The 14812-nt window shown below is 31.7% G+C and overlaps 1 protein-coding gene and 1 long non-coding RNA gene across 3 annotated transcripts; one reads left to right on the top strand and one right to left on the bottom strand.

Moving 5' to 3' along the window:
- Positions 1–610: 610 nt before the first annotated feature.
- On the bottom strand, positions 611–14432 carry LOC113374089 (THO complex subunit 3-like). Its single transcript, XM_026614358.1, has 5 exons — positions 14198–14432; positions 10997–11118; positions 8671–8833; positions 2520–2859; positions 611–878 (listed from the first exon to the last, which is right to left on the bottom strand). The coding sequence occupies exons 1-5, from the start codon at positions 14375–14377 to the stop codon at positions 694–696; spliced, it is 990 nt and encodes a 329-aa protein (XP_026470143.1). The 5' UTR covers positions 14378–14432; the 3' UTR covers positions 611–693.
- LOC113374097 lies at positions 4955–6496 on the top strand. Of its 2 annotated transcripts, none has more exons than XR_003366953.1 (6): positions 4955–5443; positions 5558–5749; positions 5828–5940; positions 6017–6172; positions 6249–6393; positions 6475–6496. It is a non-coding gene; the product is annotated as an uncharacterized LOC113374097 (long non-coding RNA). The 2 variants fall into 2 exon arrangements; XR_003366948.1 differs by having other exon boundaries at positions 4956–5443; positions 5508–5749.
- Positions 14433–14812: the final 380 nt, after the last annotated feature.

The raw sequence follows: 14812 nt of genomic DNA, 5'->3' as shown, positions 1-14812 counted from the left end.
AGTCAAAAAATAGACAAATAGGCAACTAGAAATATAGACTGGTAGACGAGGTCAAAGATAAACAGATTGAAAAGTAGCCAGGTAGACAGGTGGATAAGTAGACAAGAAGACACGTAAGCAAATAGACATATAGGGAGGCGTGGGGAATCAAGCAGGCATTTATAACGATTTCCTACACTGGTGACCTACGACGTTTGTGATGAAGACAGAGAAGGATCATGAATCTGAAATTTTAAAAAATGTAGACTTTGATGCAGCACCATAATCACTGGTCTTCCATGACTACTTATAAGGTACGTCCAGTCCTCGGGTCAGTGCGAGTTAACTCATTTACTCTACTGACACCGGACTTCTGTTGGTATACCCATTTTGTATACCCAGACCTCAGTGTTTATTGCTGACACGAAAATTGATTCTGAGCATAGACTTTGGGTCAAGAAATGTCATATTTTCACCAAATAAAAAAGATAATTTTCAAACTATGTGAGATAATTTATTATTCTTATTTTTTTCATGATAGTTACTATCAATACTATCACAAAAAAGATTAGGAATATATGGTCCTAAAATATTATAGACCTGAGAAGTTTCGCACGGAACAACTCCACGCGCAATATATTTTATAATAAAACTTAGAACTTAAATAAAATTTAATTTACAAAACTTACAAACAATGTACCCTTAACTTAATTTCTATTTATCAGATTTCGATGTGTCGTTGGGAAAGCCCCAAACTTTCAATGTTCCTGCATCTCGTTTTCTGTCGTACGTACTCGACATGTCTTTGTCGTCGCAGGCGTATGCTAATAAATATTGTTTCGGATGCCAGGCAACAGTAAACGTGGCCGCGTCCACGGAGATGTCCGCTATCTTTTCACCTGGAAAAGGATAAATCAATTGTAAATATATTTAAAAATTATATAAGGTAAAGGCAAATGAAGGAAAAACAAATCTAATCTTGTTTTTGTTTTGGAACTTGTCGTAGGGTAAGTTATAGTAATCGCCCAAAAATCGAAAATATTTTTTTTGCATAGCTATACGTTTCAAAGGTTTCTGAACATTTTAGCATACCTGAAAAAATTGATGTGTGTATGTATGTGTGGTTACAATTTTTCGTCCATGTTTTCAGGAACACGGATCAACCGATTTGAAGACTTCAAAAAACATTCGATTGTTATTGAAGGGGAAGCGTGCTGATTAGCTTTTAGCAAATTTCGGAGATAAGCAACAAAAAGTGCAAAAAAAAAGAAATTTAGTTTTTGCGATAACGGTGTATCCGATTAAGTGATTCAAAAAATATTCGATTCGTATTTATGGGAAAACGTGCAATTTAGGTTTTGCTAATGCAGTTCCAGCCGTTTCGGAGTTACGGAGCAAAAAGTGCAAGATAATAGCAGCTATTAAGAGAAAGGAACATCTAATTGAAAAACATTTTGCTTGTGTTGACAGTGTAAAGAAACGATTAGTTTTTGAAGAAAGCCAAAAAAAAATATTTATTTCAAAATTTCAAAATGTTTTTTTTTTAATTATCATATCTCTAAAATTCTTCGGATTTCAATTTTAATTCAGACTAAAAATATTTAAAATTTTACGAATATTTCATTACGGTACGGAAAGTTCGAGCAATTTGCCATAAGGCACGATGCCATGCACCACTAGTTTTTCAAATTATGCTTCTGAAATTACGGCGTACCTTAGAAAAAATTAATGTATGTGTGTGTGTTTGTGTGTGCGGATACAATTTTCGTCGACGATTTCTGGAACACGGCTCGACCGATTTGAGTACTTCAAAAAATATTCGATTGGTATTGATAGGGAGACGTACACAAAAAATATTGTTCTCTCAATGTAGTGCGATCGGCTTATGGAAACAAACTAACTGACTTTAATGATTCATGTGTAACACACATGTGTTCAAATAATAATTTTGAAAAAGACAAAACTTTTAGTAATTTTGATTTACATAATTTAACTATTCGGCGGAAAAATAACTCACAAATTCATTTTTTGTTTAAAAATCTTGTTTAGTGAAAAAGTGCTAACGTATATTCAAACATACAGGTAATTAATTCAATTTTGTCATTAACCTTTTCTTAAAAATTTTCCATAACTTTTAAAAAATTTCTATCATTTTTAATATCCTGTTCTGATAATCAACTCATTTATTTTTATCATTTTCATTTTGATCATATTATCATATTTCTGTACATTATTATTTTTTGCAATTAATTTATTATTTAAGAAAAATCTATTTTCGTTTCCTAAACATATTGTTTGCTTAAATCTCATCAAGATCATGTTTCTTGACAGATGTCCTGAAGATGGAACGTACCTAGTTCCGAAACGTCGACAGTAAATAAATAAATAAATAAAGAAATTGTTTATTAAAAACTTTTCTTGTTTTTTTATTACTTTTGGATTCTTGTTCGAAACTCTACAAAATATACACAAATCCAAGATTCTACCATTCAATATATATATATATATATATATATATATATATATATATATAATATCACCTGTTTCTGTATGTCCAATATCTATCAACAAATCCTCCGAAGCAGAAGCCAACAACTGTCCATCATGGCTAAACGATATCGTCCTCACTGGCCACTCCAATCTGGAAAACATCCTAACACATGCCAAATGTTCTGCATCCCACAAAGAAACTAAGGCATCTGCTGATCCTGTTGCAAAATATCTTCCAGTTGGATCGAATTCGATGCAAATGCAAGTTGCTGGATGTGCTTTTAATACATGCAGTAATTCCAGCTTCGGATAACTCATTACATGAATGCACCCTTGGCCATTGGTGAGGAAGAATAAATTGCTGCTGTTGTTCCATGAGATTTCATTGACCTGGGTAAAGGAAAGAAGTGGTGTTATTATATTTATTAGATAAATGGAAATCTATTATTTTTGCAATAGTTGGTTTCAACTATCTGCATCTTGGGTTATATAAGTCGAATCAGGTTCTACGAGGCGGCGTTAGAAAGATGAGATTTCGTACTAAAAAAATTATTAGACAGTTTTGAAATTGACTGGATCAATTTTGTTTGAATGCGCGTCAAAAATGTACACTACCAAAGAGAAAATACACTATATTTTACAGTTTTTGTTGGCTGCTGAAAATCTGAATAGTTGTTATGGTCCTGATACTGTAGCGGCTAATTACAACCAACTTTGGTTTCGTCGATTCATTCGGATAATTTCGATGTCAAAGACGTACGCGCACTGGATGACCAATTGTCGAAAATGTCGACAAAATCAAGGAGCCCAACGGGCATGTAAGTCGATTTCAATTGCCCAAGAGCTAAAGACTGTACAAAAGACATCATTTGAATAAGACCAGATACAAAAAAAGCTCGATGCACGGGTGCCACACGAAAACCTATTATACCAAATTTTCATCTGCAAATCGCTGCTGAATCGCAAGAAAATTGCTTCATTTTTGGTAACTGGTAATGGAAAGTGGATCTTTTGCGACAACGTCTTGATCCAATTGCGATGAGTATGAAGAAATAGTAGCCAAGCCAAAATTGGATGGCCAATTGTCGAAAATGTCGACATAATCAAAGAGTCCAACCTTCATATAAGTCGATTTCGAATGCCCCAAACCTAAAGATTTCACAAAAAATCAATTGGCACCATTTAAATAAGGCTGGATACAAAAAAAACTAGATGAATGGGTGCCCCACGAAAACCTACTGGATCGAATTTTCATCTGCAAATCGCTGATGAATCGCAAGAAAATTGCTTCATTTTTGGTGACTGGTGATGGAAAGTAGATCTCTTGCGACGACGTCTTGATCCAATTGTGATGAGTATGAAGAAATAGTAGCCAAGCCAAAATTGGTGACCAATTGTCGAAAATGTATACAAAAACAAGAAGTCCAACCTTCATATAAGTCGATTTCGAATGCCCAAGACCTAAAGATTTCACAAAAAATCAATTGGCACCATTTAAATAAGGCTGGATACAAAAAAACTATATGAATGGGTGCCACACGAAAAAATTATAGGACCGAATTTCCATCTGCCTGCTGAATCGCAAGAAAATTGCTTCATTTTTAAAGCGATTAGTGATTGGTGATGAAAAGTGGATCTCTTGCGCCAACTTAAAGCAGAAACTGTCTTGATCGAATTGCGATGAGTATGAAGAAATAGTAGCCAAGTCAAAGTTGGATGACCAATTGTCGAAAATGTCGACAAAATCAAGGAGTCCAACCGTCATATAAGTCGATTTCGAATGCCCAAGACCTGAAGATTTCACATAAAATCAATTAGCACCATTTAAATAAGGCTGGGTACATAAAAACTATATAAATGGGTGCACCCACAAAAACCTACTGAATCGAATTTTTATCTGCAAATCGCTGCTGAATCGCAGGAAAATTGCTTCACTTTTGGTGACTGGTTATGGAAAGTGGATCTCTTGCGACAACCTAAAGAGACAACTGTCTTGATCCAATTGCGATGAGTATGAAAAAATAGCAAACAAGCAAAAATTGGATGACCAATTGTCGAAAATGTCGACAAAATCAAGGAGTCCAACCTTCATATAAGTCGATTTCGAATGCCCAAGACCTGGCCAGGATAACGTGTGGCAACACATATCGATAGTAATTAGTCAGAAGCTCCAAAAACCTCCCTTATTGGGAGGTTTTGATGCATCTATTTTTTAGTTCGGACTTGGAACCAAGCGATTACCATCTATTCCTGTCTATGGTGAACAGTTTTGCTGGTGAAAAATTCTCTTCAAGTGAAGCTTATAAAAATCGACTTTCTCAATTTTTTGCCAATAAGGTCGAGGGTTTCTATGAAAGGAGAGGATAATAATATTAACTTCAAAATGGCAACAATTTATCGAACAAAACGGCGCAAAATTGACCTAAATTGGATCATCCTAACTATCCCAGTAAACACGCGATGTGATCTTCTATAATATCGACATCGTTATTATAATGCGGTTATCGAATCTACGCCACAAGAGGATTTTAAACTTGCGTGCGCTTGTGTGTGTTACAATACACGCAAAGCTCGCATTGAGTTGTCTCACGAGACATAAACACGCGCTGTCGGGGGTAATGACATCGTTGAATTTCATGTGAGATACATGTCGTGCGCTGGTGTGTGTTAGCACACATGCAAAGCATAATCAATGACGTCACACGGCGTGAAGCAAACGCGTCGTGCGCTGCGTTGTGTGCGTTGTGTGCTGGTGTGTGTGACCATACAAAGAAAGCTTTACATCAGCGCGCCGTGGCCACTGGTGGAACCGACTGTTTCTTTGACGAAAGCTAAACTAACCGCTTACAAAATGGCGCAATATGTCACGAATTTATCATGCATCAAGTTATATTTTCTTTAGTATAATAATTACATTCGTTTAGTTAAGCAACTTGTTTATGATAATTGTAGAAAAGTGTAGAAAAATGACACCGTAAGTATATCATATATTATTTATATAGATATGTAATTACTTCACGATTTTGAATTCCATTTAGTGCATTATATCCTGGGATGAAGAAACGTTATTTTATGTCGATTTCTTTAGATGACAAAGGAGGTAACCAAATAGCATATCTTACAAAATCTGAGGACAATAATAAGGATCGTTTATCAAGGTTAAAATAATTATTTTACTAAATTAAGACATTAACATATCCATGTGTTCGACATAACCTCACTTCTTAAATCTCTTAAATTAGTCGGTTGAGAAGCGGATCGAGAATGATTGTTTGAATATGTAAGTCACTACAAATATAATAGCTATACAAATATATATAAACAGCAAACACGTATGCCATGTTCATATTTATTTCAGAAGTCGTACAAAATTGGAATGAAACGATGAACAATATACAGATCTTTAGACAGGCTCAAATAATGTATGTTTAGGAGCAACTTGAAGATAATGGAGATTTATCTTCTTAATATGTAAGTTGATTCATATATAGTTGCTGTATATATATATTATTTGGTAACAAATACATTATATTTATAATTGTTTTAGAAAACCTCTAAAATTGGGAACAGTATGTCATATATGCATGAACTTGATTGATGTATTGATGTGTAATGAACTGAAGATATAATGAATTCAATCAGGTTAAAAAAAATGTATGTGCAAAAGCGACTCGAAGACGATTTAGATTTGTCTCCTGAATATGTAAGTTGCTACACATATGGAGTGGTATATATATTATTAGATTCAATAAAACACATTATGTTTCAAATTGTTTTAGAAAACTTCCAAGAAGTACATCATATATGAATATCCTGTATCCTCGCATTTGATGTAATGAACTGGCGATAGAATGAAATCAGTCAGTGTTAAAAATGTATGTGTAAAAGCGACTTTAAGATGATGGAGATTTGTACACTGAACATGTAGGTAGCTACACATATGGTAGCTGTATATATATATTATATTATATACAGTAAATCACATTATGTTTGAATTTGTTTTAGAAAACTTCCAAAATTTGGGGCAGTATGTCATATGTGCATAATCTGTATCCTGGCATTTGATGCAATGAACTGGCGATAGAATGAAATAATGAAAAATAGGCAGGCTGTTTGATGTATAAGGAAGTGGCGATAGAATACTTATGCAACACTTCACACTTCACGCCCCAAAAATAGAATTACGTTCATTAGATATACAACAATTTTCATTAAATATACTGTTATTAATATGTTAAGATTGAATAATTTGTAAAAAGTTTTCTAGTATAGTTCATGTTAAAATTTTATAATTTCAAAACTACAATTCTAATTTGTAATATTTAAATATTGTAAAATTTCTTATTATTCACGTAAATAAATGCTTATTCGTACAGAAAAGAATATTAATTGCATTACGTCATCACTTTCAGGTGCTATTACGTCATGAGTCGCCATTTTGTATGACGTCATGACCGAATCGTTTTCATTCGCCAATGACGTCATGACTGGGGTGAACGCCTTACGTCAGACGGTCTTATCATAATAAACAAACATATGTGGGTCAACGTCGATTTTCATGTATTACGAACGCCACGTGCGCCAGAGACCGAACCTCGATAGTTGTTCGATAGTTACATAAATTTGCGGCCGTATCCATTAAATATCGAGGACAATGAATATGGGAACCGCATGTCACACGACCTAAATAAAATATTGCCACGATGTTGTGGCCATATCGCATGTTTACTGGGTAGTAATTAAAGCCTTAAATTCATGCAAGGGAGCGTCCATTAATCACGTGATTGATTTTTTATGGATATTTGGACCCTTCTCCCCCTTGGTGATACATGGTAATATTAAAAATTACCCCCATCCCCCCTAAACATCTAAAAACCTCACGTGATTAATAGACGCCAAAAAAATAGATTTCCCTTTACGTCATCTAATATGAATATTTTTTTGTATTGAAGAATTTACTAGGGAGTAACTTATTCAATTCCAAGTTTTTGATAATCTGATATCAAGCAACAATGATATCCGTTTTCACTTAAAAATAAATTTTGAATGAAAACAGCACTAACTGCATTAAGTTAATAAAATATTATCAATATTAAAAAAAATCTATTAACTAGATGCAAGTGGCATTTTGCCTTGTAAGCTGAATGAACTGTAAAAACAATTAACAAGAATTGAAATTTAGATATTTAGATAAAATTTTCAACTTCTTTTTTAGTCTAGAAGGAGAAGTTTATGCTTTTATAAACAAATATTCAATTTGCTAATTTTATGATTTCTCTATGTTTCAAGTCATTCTGAATCGTTTGACAACAAAATTGAATAAACCTTTGACATTTTGTTCTTAACTTTTTGAAAACTTTGAACTTTTTCAAAGCAATCGCGCTGCGTTAGTTACGTAGAGACAAAATACCGAAGCGCGTAAGCGCCGTGTCGCAGTCTAACGGATAAACATTGGCACGGAACTCATAGAAATGCAAACAAGATTTGTACTTATTATTAAAATCTCTATAAAATATATGATAATTTGATGGGCATATGTCTAATGATCCTTTTTAACCGCCAAATAGCATTTTTTTTTACTTTTTGTGTTGGATCTCCAAAACCGCTAGACCTGCCATCCAATTGCTTTAAGCAGTTCTTTATTTTGTCAATCCAAGTAAAATATTTTTCAAATCATTCAAATCGGACGCTCCGTTCTCTCAAAAACTAAAATACCATTTTTGGCTCTTTTTGTCCCGTATCTAGATCAGCACGTCTCCTTATCAGTAGAAATCGAATATTTTTTGAATTATTCAAATTCATCTATCGATTTGACGAAAATTTGTAGTCGCGCACACACCCACATACACATACATCCATTTTTTATAAGGTATGCCAAAATTTTCAGAAACTTCTGAAACGTTAAGATAAACAAAAATTTTTATTTTCGACTTTTTTTGCTTTTAATTTAACTTACTCTACGGGAGGTTAATATTTGCTGTTATAATATAATAGTATAATATCATACAAACGCACCTAATTTTGCCGGTGTCGAACGATTCAGAATGACTATAGAAGTAGCAAATCAGATTTTTTTGTCAAAAACAAACTTCTCATGTAGGAAGTTATAAAACACAAACTTATCTATTAACTTATTATACTGTTCAAAAACTTATATTACAATTGCAATGTAACAATAAAATGTCCTATTACTATTTTTACCTCAAAGTTATATTGTTCTTCCGCAAGTATTTTATGTGTTTTGGTATCGATAAAAGTAACTAAATCTTCTTTATTACCAACAGCTATTGTATTTCCATCAGGTGACCATGTTATATTTATATTTTCACCTTTTGTATTTATTGTCGCTGCACATTTTGCTACCCTGGAAAAAATGACATATTTAATAAAATAATTGTATTTTCACGAAAGCATCCAAATTGATAATTAACTTCACATTTTGAAGGTTTCTGAACCTCAGAAAAAATGGATGTGTATGTGTATGTGTAAATACAAATTTTCGACGATGATTTCGGGAACGGTTCAACCAATTTAAGAATGATTAAAAAAAAGAGTGCGCGTAAGGATCACACGCGATTGAAGTATAACTTATTAGTACTTATTAAGTAAATAACAATTTTAAGTTAAGTGAAAATAAATACATGATATAACAATTTTGAATAATGTTTATTATTAATGTGGTAACACCCGTGATGCACACATTTATTAGTGTCAACCATTATACACATTTATATAATGATAAATTATAAATTATATATTCATATTAGCAATAAAAATATGTATAATATTTAAAAACAATAATGTAATTAAAGTCATACTTCAAATATGATATGATCGGTTTGTCATTGTAATTAGCATTTAGAAATGAACCTTCATTAGAGAAATGAGTAATTGCTGATTAAAAAATTCTATAATATTTGTTCACACAGTGGATTATGTTAAACAACGCTGAAACAAATATTGTTTTCGCAACTTCACTCATCATGTAATTGTGTTTGAAGAACTTCATGTAATTAAAATTAACATACGATGGTATTTCTTTTACTTTTTCACTGGCGATATAATCTCATTCTTTGAACAGCTGTAATATCTGTTTTGCCTAAAAATTATTTTCCATTTCAATAACTTCAAAGATTTATAGAAGCTACGAATAATATATAAATTATTTCAATAAACTTACGTTTAGTACACGGCACAAATGTTTTATTTGTTTTATTATTTTCATTATAATTATTTACGAGGAAGAGGGTAAAACATTCTTCTGATTCAGGCATTTTTGTTTAAATCAAGATTTATACTATTATGTAACCTTAAAATGTTTATTTATCTATGCTGATTTCTTTGTCGATATCCGTACGGATATAACGATACAGATCTCTATTCACTTACGCGACGACTAATCACAATCGACCCGTATAGAAATGATATCATCGAGAGCGAATGACGAATTATTGGCACTCGACTCTGCCGTAACGCACTTCCGTTGCATTTGTACGGATCTACGCTCTAGTCGCGCCTAAAGAAGTTTTACTTCAAAAAACAGTCGACTCCCATTGATAAAGAGACGTGCTAATTAGTTTTTGGCAAATGCAGGTCCAGTCGTTACGGGGATATGGAGCAAAGAGTGCAAAAAATAGAAATTGATTTTTTGAGAGAACTATTCAAATGATCTAAAAAGCATTCAATTCGTAATGATGGGGAAAAGTGGCGATTAGTTTGTGGCAAAGACAGGTCTAGCTTTCAGAGATAAGTGGTTTAAAGTATAAAAAATTGCAGTTTTTGAGAGAACAAAGCATCCAATTCGAACGATTCGAAAATATATTTTGCTTGTGAAGAAACAATTAGTTTTTGAAGAAAACAATTTTTTTTTATTTCAAAATTTTTAATTTCCAAATTTTTATTAGATATCGAAAATGATCTGGATTTTAGTTTTAATTCTAGCTAAAATTCTAAAGTTCACTTATAAACTTAGAAATAAATTTATATAATTCATAGAAATATGAGATAAGGTACTTTAATTCTAACTCCGCTAGATTAGGTTTCGTTTATTTAGTTTTCATTCTGACATAGAAACGTCGTCGTGCAATTTATAAGCGTTTATATTTTGTATATGAAAAACCAATAATGAAAGTTACAGTATTTATAATAATCTATTTGAAAACATTTATATACCTCGAATTTCATTACAATATGTGAAGTACCAGCAATTTGCCTTAAGGCACAATGCCATGCACAACTAGTTTTAATTTGTTTTCTTCATTTCCCAAAAATATAACCAGTTTTTTACTATACAAGTAAAATGTTGTACTGTTGTTGTAAATACAAGTAAAATCGGATGCTCCCTTCTCTCAAAAACTGCAATAACATGCACTTCTTGCTCCATATCTACAGAACAGCTGAGCATGTATTGGGTAAAAACTAATCAGCAAGTCAAAAATGTGAAACGACTAGTAATACTTTGTATTTTGTAAACGTTATTAACAATATAAGTATATTGATTATCTTTTTATTATCAAAAAATTATCACCTCGCATCCCAAATTCTAACGGATTTATCACCACTTGCAGTACTCAATAAATCGGGTTGACTTGCATGCCAACATAGTTGATCCACTGAACCAGTGTGCCCCCGGAAAAGATGCTCCTTTGTCTAAAATAATAAAAACTATGGTAAAACAATTTATAATAATAATTATTACTTGTATAATTTTATAAATACTCTTATAAGGCCGATTATAATATTTAATATTACAAAATTATTTGAATGAAATGAATTAAAATTTGACTTCTATTATATTGAATAAAATAAATCAGATCAAATTGTCGTGCAAGGACTATTCTAAGAGATTCAAATATTGTGACAACAGATATAAAATAATATATTATAAATGGCAGTCATTGCAACCCCAAGAATGGGGACTTTAACCCTTTCTCGTCACAATATGATTATCTTAATTGTATATTATTATTGTTAGCAAGATGTAATGATATTTGTAGAACAAGATCTTTTTTATTTAATTTTGGAGTTTCTCATCATCTCTGAAACATCAAACTTCAGAAAGACTATAAAATAAGGTTTAATAGACCAGAATGAATGTTTAATAGATCGGAAATGTTCAGTGTACCAATCCTAAAAAATATCCATAGTTATTTCAGTTAGTCGAAGGTAAAGTATTAATCAGTGTAATAATACAGCTGTGAATGAAAAGTTTAGCATCTAACCGTTATTATATATGATTTTTTATTAGACTCCCAAATTACAGGAGAAGTTAATTTGGATATGCCTATCATCGCTCTTGAATTTTTGGAGTGGCAAATTAGTAGTGAATTTTACTGAATTCTTTGTATGTGTAAGAGAAAGAAAAGAATATAAAAGACAGATGTGCCAATTAAAAAAGATCTACTGAAGTTTTAGTTTCACTATAATAAAAAGAAGAATTCTGCTCTATCATAGCAAAATCATCAAAACATTACTGTTGTAAGCAAGACCGTAAATATTTGCGGAAGAAAAGAATATAAAAGACAGATGGGCCAATTAAAAAAGGGCTACCAAAGATAAATTTCAGTTAATAGTTGGTCAGATCAAAATATACTCTGATGGTTTAACAATTCCAATGCGCCTAGTATCGTTTTCCATTTCTTAGAATATTGCAGCCTCTGGCTTATATCCTCCACGCAAGAGCTCTTTTTTATACCTAAATACTTTCTGCACACTGTTGATAGTAATAATTTTAAATAGTCTCTAGATGCAGCGGAACAGTTAACATATACATTTAAACACCGCTGTACTTGTAATTGTTTGAAGCTAATATAGATTGGTATATAATAACACAGTGATTTTGTTTAGTAACAATTAAATTTGGCACAGCTATCATCAGATACTATTTATTTTCTTACAGTCCGCTTCAATATTTATTTCTGATGGTAGCCAGCCCAACCAATAATAGTGCTCTATTATTGAGTTATGTGATTACACAATAACGTTTAACAGACCAGAATAAAAACGTTCAGTAAAACACTCCTAAAAATTATTTATAGCAATTCAAGCTTTTCCATTATACTCCCAAATTACAATTTGTTTTGGAAATGCCTTACATTGCTCTTGGATTTTTGAAGTAGTAAATTAGTAGTGATTAGAGTGTTCTTTTTGGAGCTTTTACGTTTCCATATTTTCCTATGATATCACCCATTCCATTATTTTCTCTACGATATCATCCACATTTTGATAATTCATAGGGCTAAAAGAAAAGTGTGCTAAAAAAAGTAGCATTAAGTGAGTTATCGCTGTATTTAATCAAACAAATTGGTGTGCAAGAATAAGAATTCTGCATTATAATAGCAAAATCATTTGGACATTACTGTTGTAAGCAAGATCATGAATATTTCAGAAAAAAAGATATAAAAGAGTAAATGACAACCAGATCATCACAATTATCAGTTAATAGTAGTGTTCTATTTTTGAGTTTTTTAGTTTCACAATAACATTTAACAGATCAGAACAAAGAAGTTCAGTAAAACAATCCTGAACAAAAAATATTCGTAGTCATTCCATTATGCTCCCAAATCTTAAGGGGGTATTCTAGTGTAGAAATTCAAAAAAAACGTTTTTTTTTAATTTCATATTTTCAAAGTTTAACTATCTAAGAATGTAAGTACGAGAAGGTTTCTGAAAATTTGAATTATTTTTGGAGATATAGGCATTTTACTGACTCTGTCTCCATACTAGTTTGGCTTCATGCAAAACTTTGAATACGTTTTTCTCAGAACAACCTTTTTCAGTACTCTTGTCACGATTTCTGGAGTTCTACTCGACCAATTTATTTGATATTTTCAGATAGTCTTGTTTATAGATCTATCTATAGTCTGAGCTAGGATCATCCCGAAATTTCTATTTTTACTATTTTTAAAAAATTCGAGAAACTCAAAAAAACAGTAAAAAAACTTTTGTTTTTCAAACAGTTGCCAATTTGTGAAAAAATTTTTTTTTACTCATTAGTTCAGACGATTGCGACATCATTGTAGATTAATAATCTTTTTATTTTTTGCATTTTCGGTGGCTAGGAGGGCTGAAATCATGTCAAGACTGCGATCAGTTGCCAGTTTTTACAATTTTTAACTTTTTTTATTTTTTAATATTTGTTTTGTATCTAAATAATATTAATAAACAAATGGTAAAAAAATGGATAGTAAAAACATTCATTGCTTTCTTTTACGACACTTTAAAAATGACCTAAAATTCATCACTCTACACTAGAATACCCCCTTAAGATTTCGAAAAGCCTTAAGGTTTTAATAAGAAATCTATATGTGCATTTCCACATAATAGAATAGTAGTTGTGCAATCTTCTGAAACTTTCAAGTTTGATTTGCAAATTCCATTATTTCCTCTACGATATTACCATTTTGGTAAATCATGAGGCTAAAAGAAAAATGTGTTAAAGGAAGTTCGAGTAAATCGTTATCGCTGTCTTTTTAACTTGATGTGCAAGAATAAGAATTCTACATTATCTTAGCAAAAACATTTGGATATTACAGTTGTTAGCAAGATTTGATATTAGTAAAACACAAGATAATAAAAGACATTTGTGTCAACTAAAAATTGGCTACTTTAGGGTAAATGACAACCAGATTTTGGATTTGTTCACAGATACATCACTTACACAGATTGTGGTAACATGTCTGCAATATGCCTAAAAACTAGTCTACATCTATTTATTATAAATAATTACCAATCTATCCTTATCCAATGTAAAAATCGAAACAGATTTATCAAAGGAGCCCGAGGCGAGTCTCCTTCCATCGCAGCTCCAGCCTACAGAATGCACTTTTGCTTGATGTGCTGGATATTCACGTATTTTGTTATTTGTTACAAAATGTTTTTTGATTTCACTTATTTTTGCTGTACTCATTTTAATTAATTAATTAACTCAATTATAATTGCTAACCTAAAAACGCTACTTAACCTTAGCCGGTTTATTTATTTATTTTGAAGTTTACGAAAACTGTCATGGCGGACTGTTTGTGGCATATCACGATAGGTGGCAATACTTGTTGATGGAAATCGCGGGAAATCGTTATTATTTAAAATTATTTTATTTATTTATTTATTATTATAGTTATGTAAAATATCATCTTGTAGTTTATTTAAAATAAAATTGTGGTTGATGAATTATCTTAATAAATGTATTAAGACTACTAACTAATTAATTAAAGGCGTTAATTAATTAATTTGTGTCACTTTAACCCTTTCCACTCGCGAATTTCGTAATTAATATGTATTTTGCCGCCGGAGCAAAATTACTGATAACTTAAGACAATATGAGAATATTGGATGGAACAATCCC

This window comes from Ctenocephalides felis, unplaced genomic scaffold (assembly GCF_003426905.1).
Source record: "Ctenocephalides felis isolate EL2017-DRISC unplaced genomic scaffold, ASM342690v1 CF-g0.4_SCAFFOLD_00845, whole genome shotgun sequence".
Classification (NCBI taxonomy): domain Eukaryota; kingdom Metazoa; phylum Arthropoda; class Insecta; order Siphonaptera; family Pulicidae; genus Ctenocephalides; species Ctenocephalides felis.
Note: the sequence above shows the minus strand (reverse complement) of the source record. Positions and strands in the feature narration are given on the sequence as shown.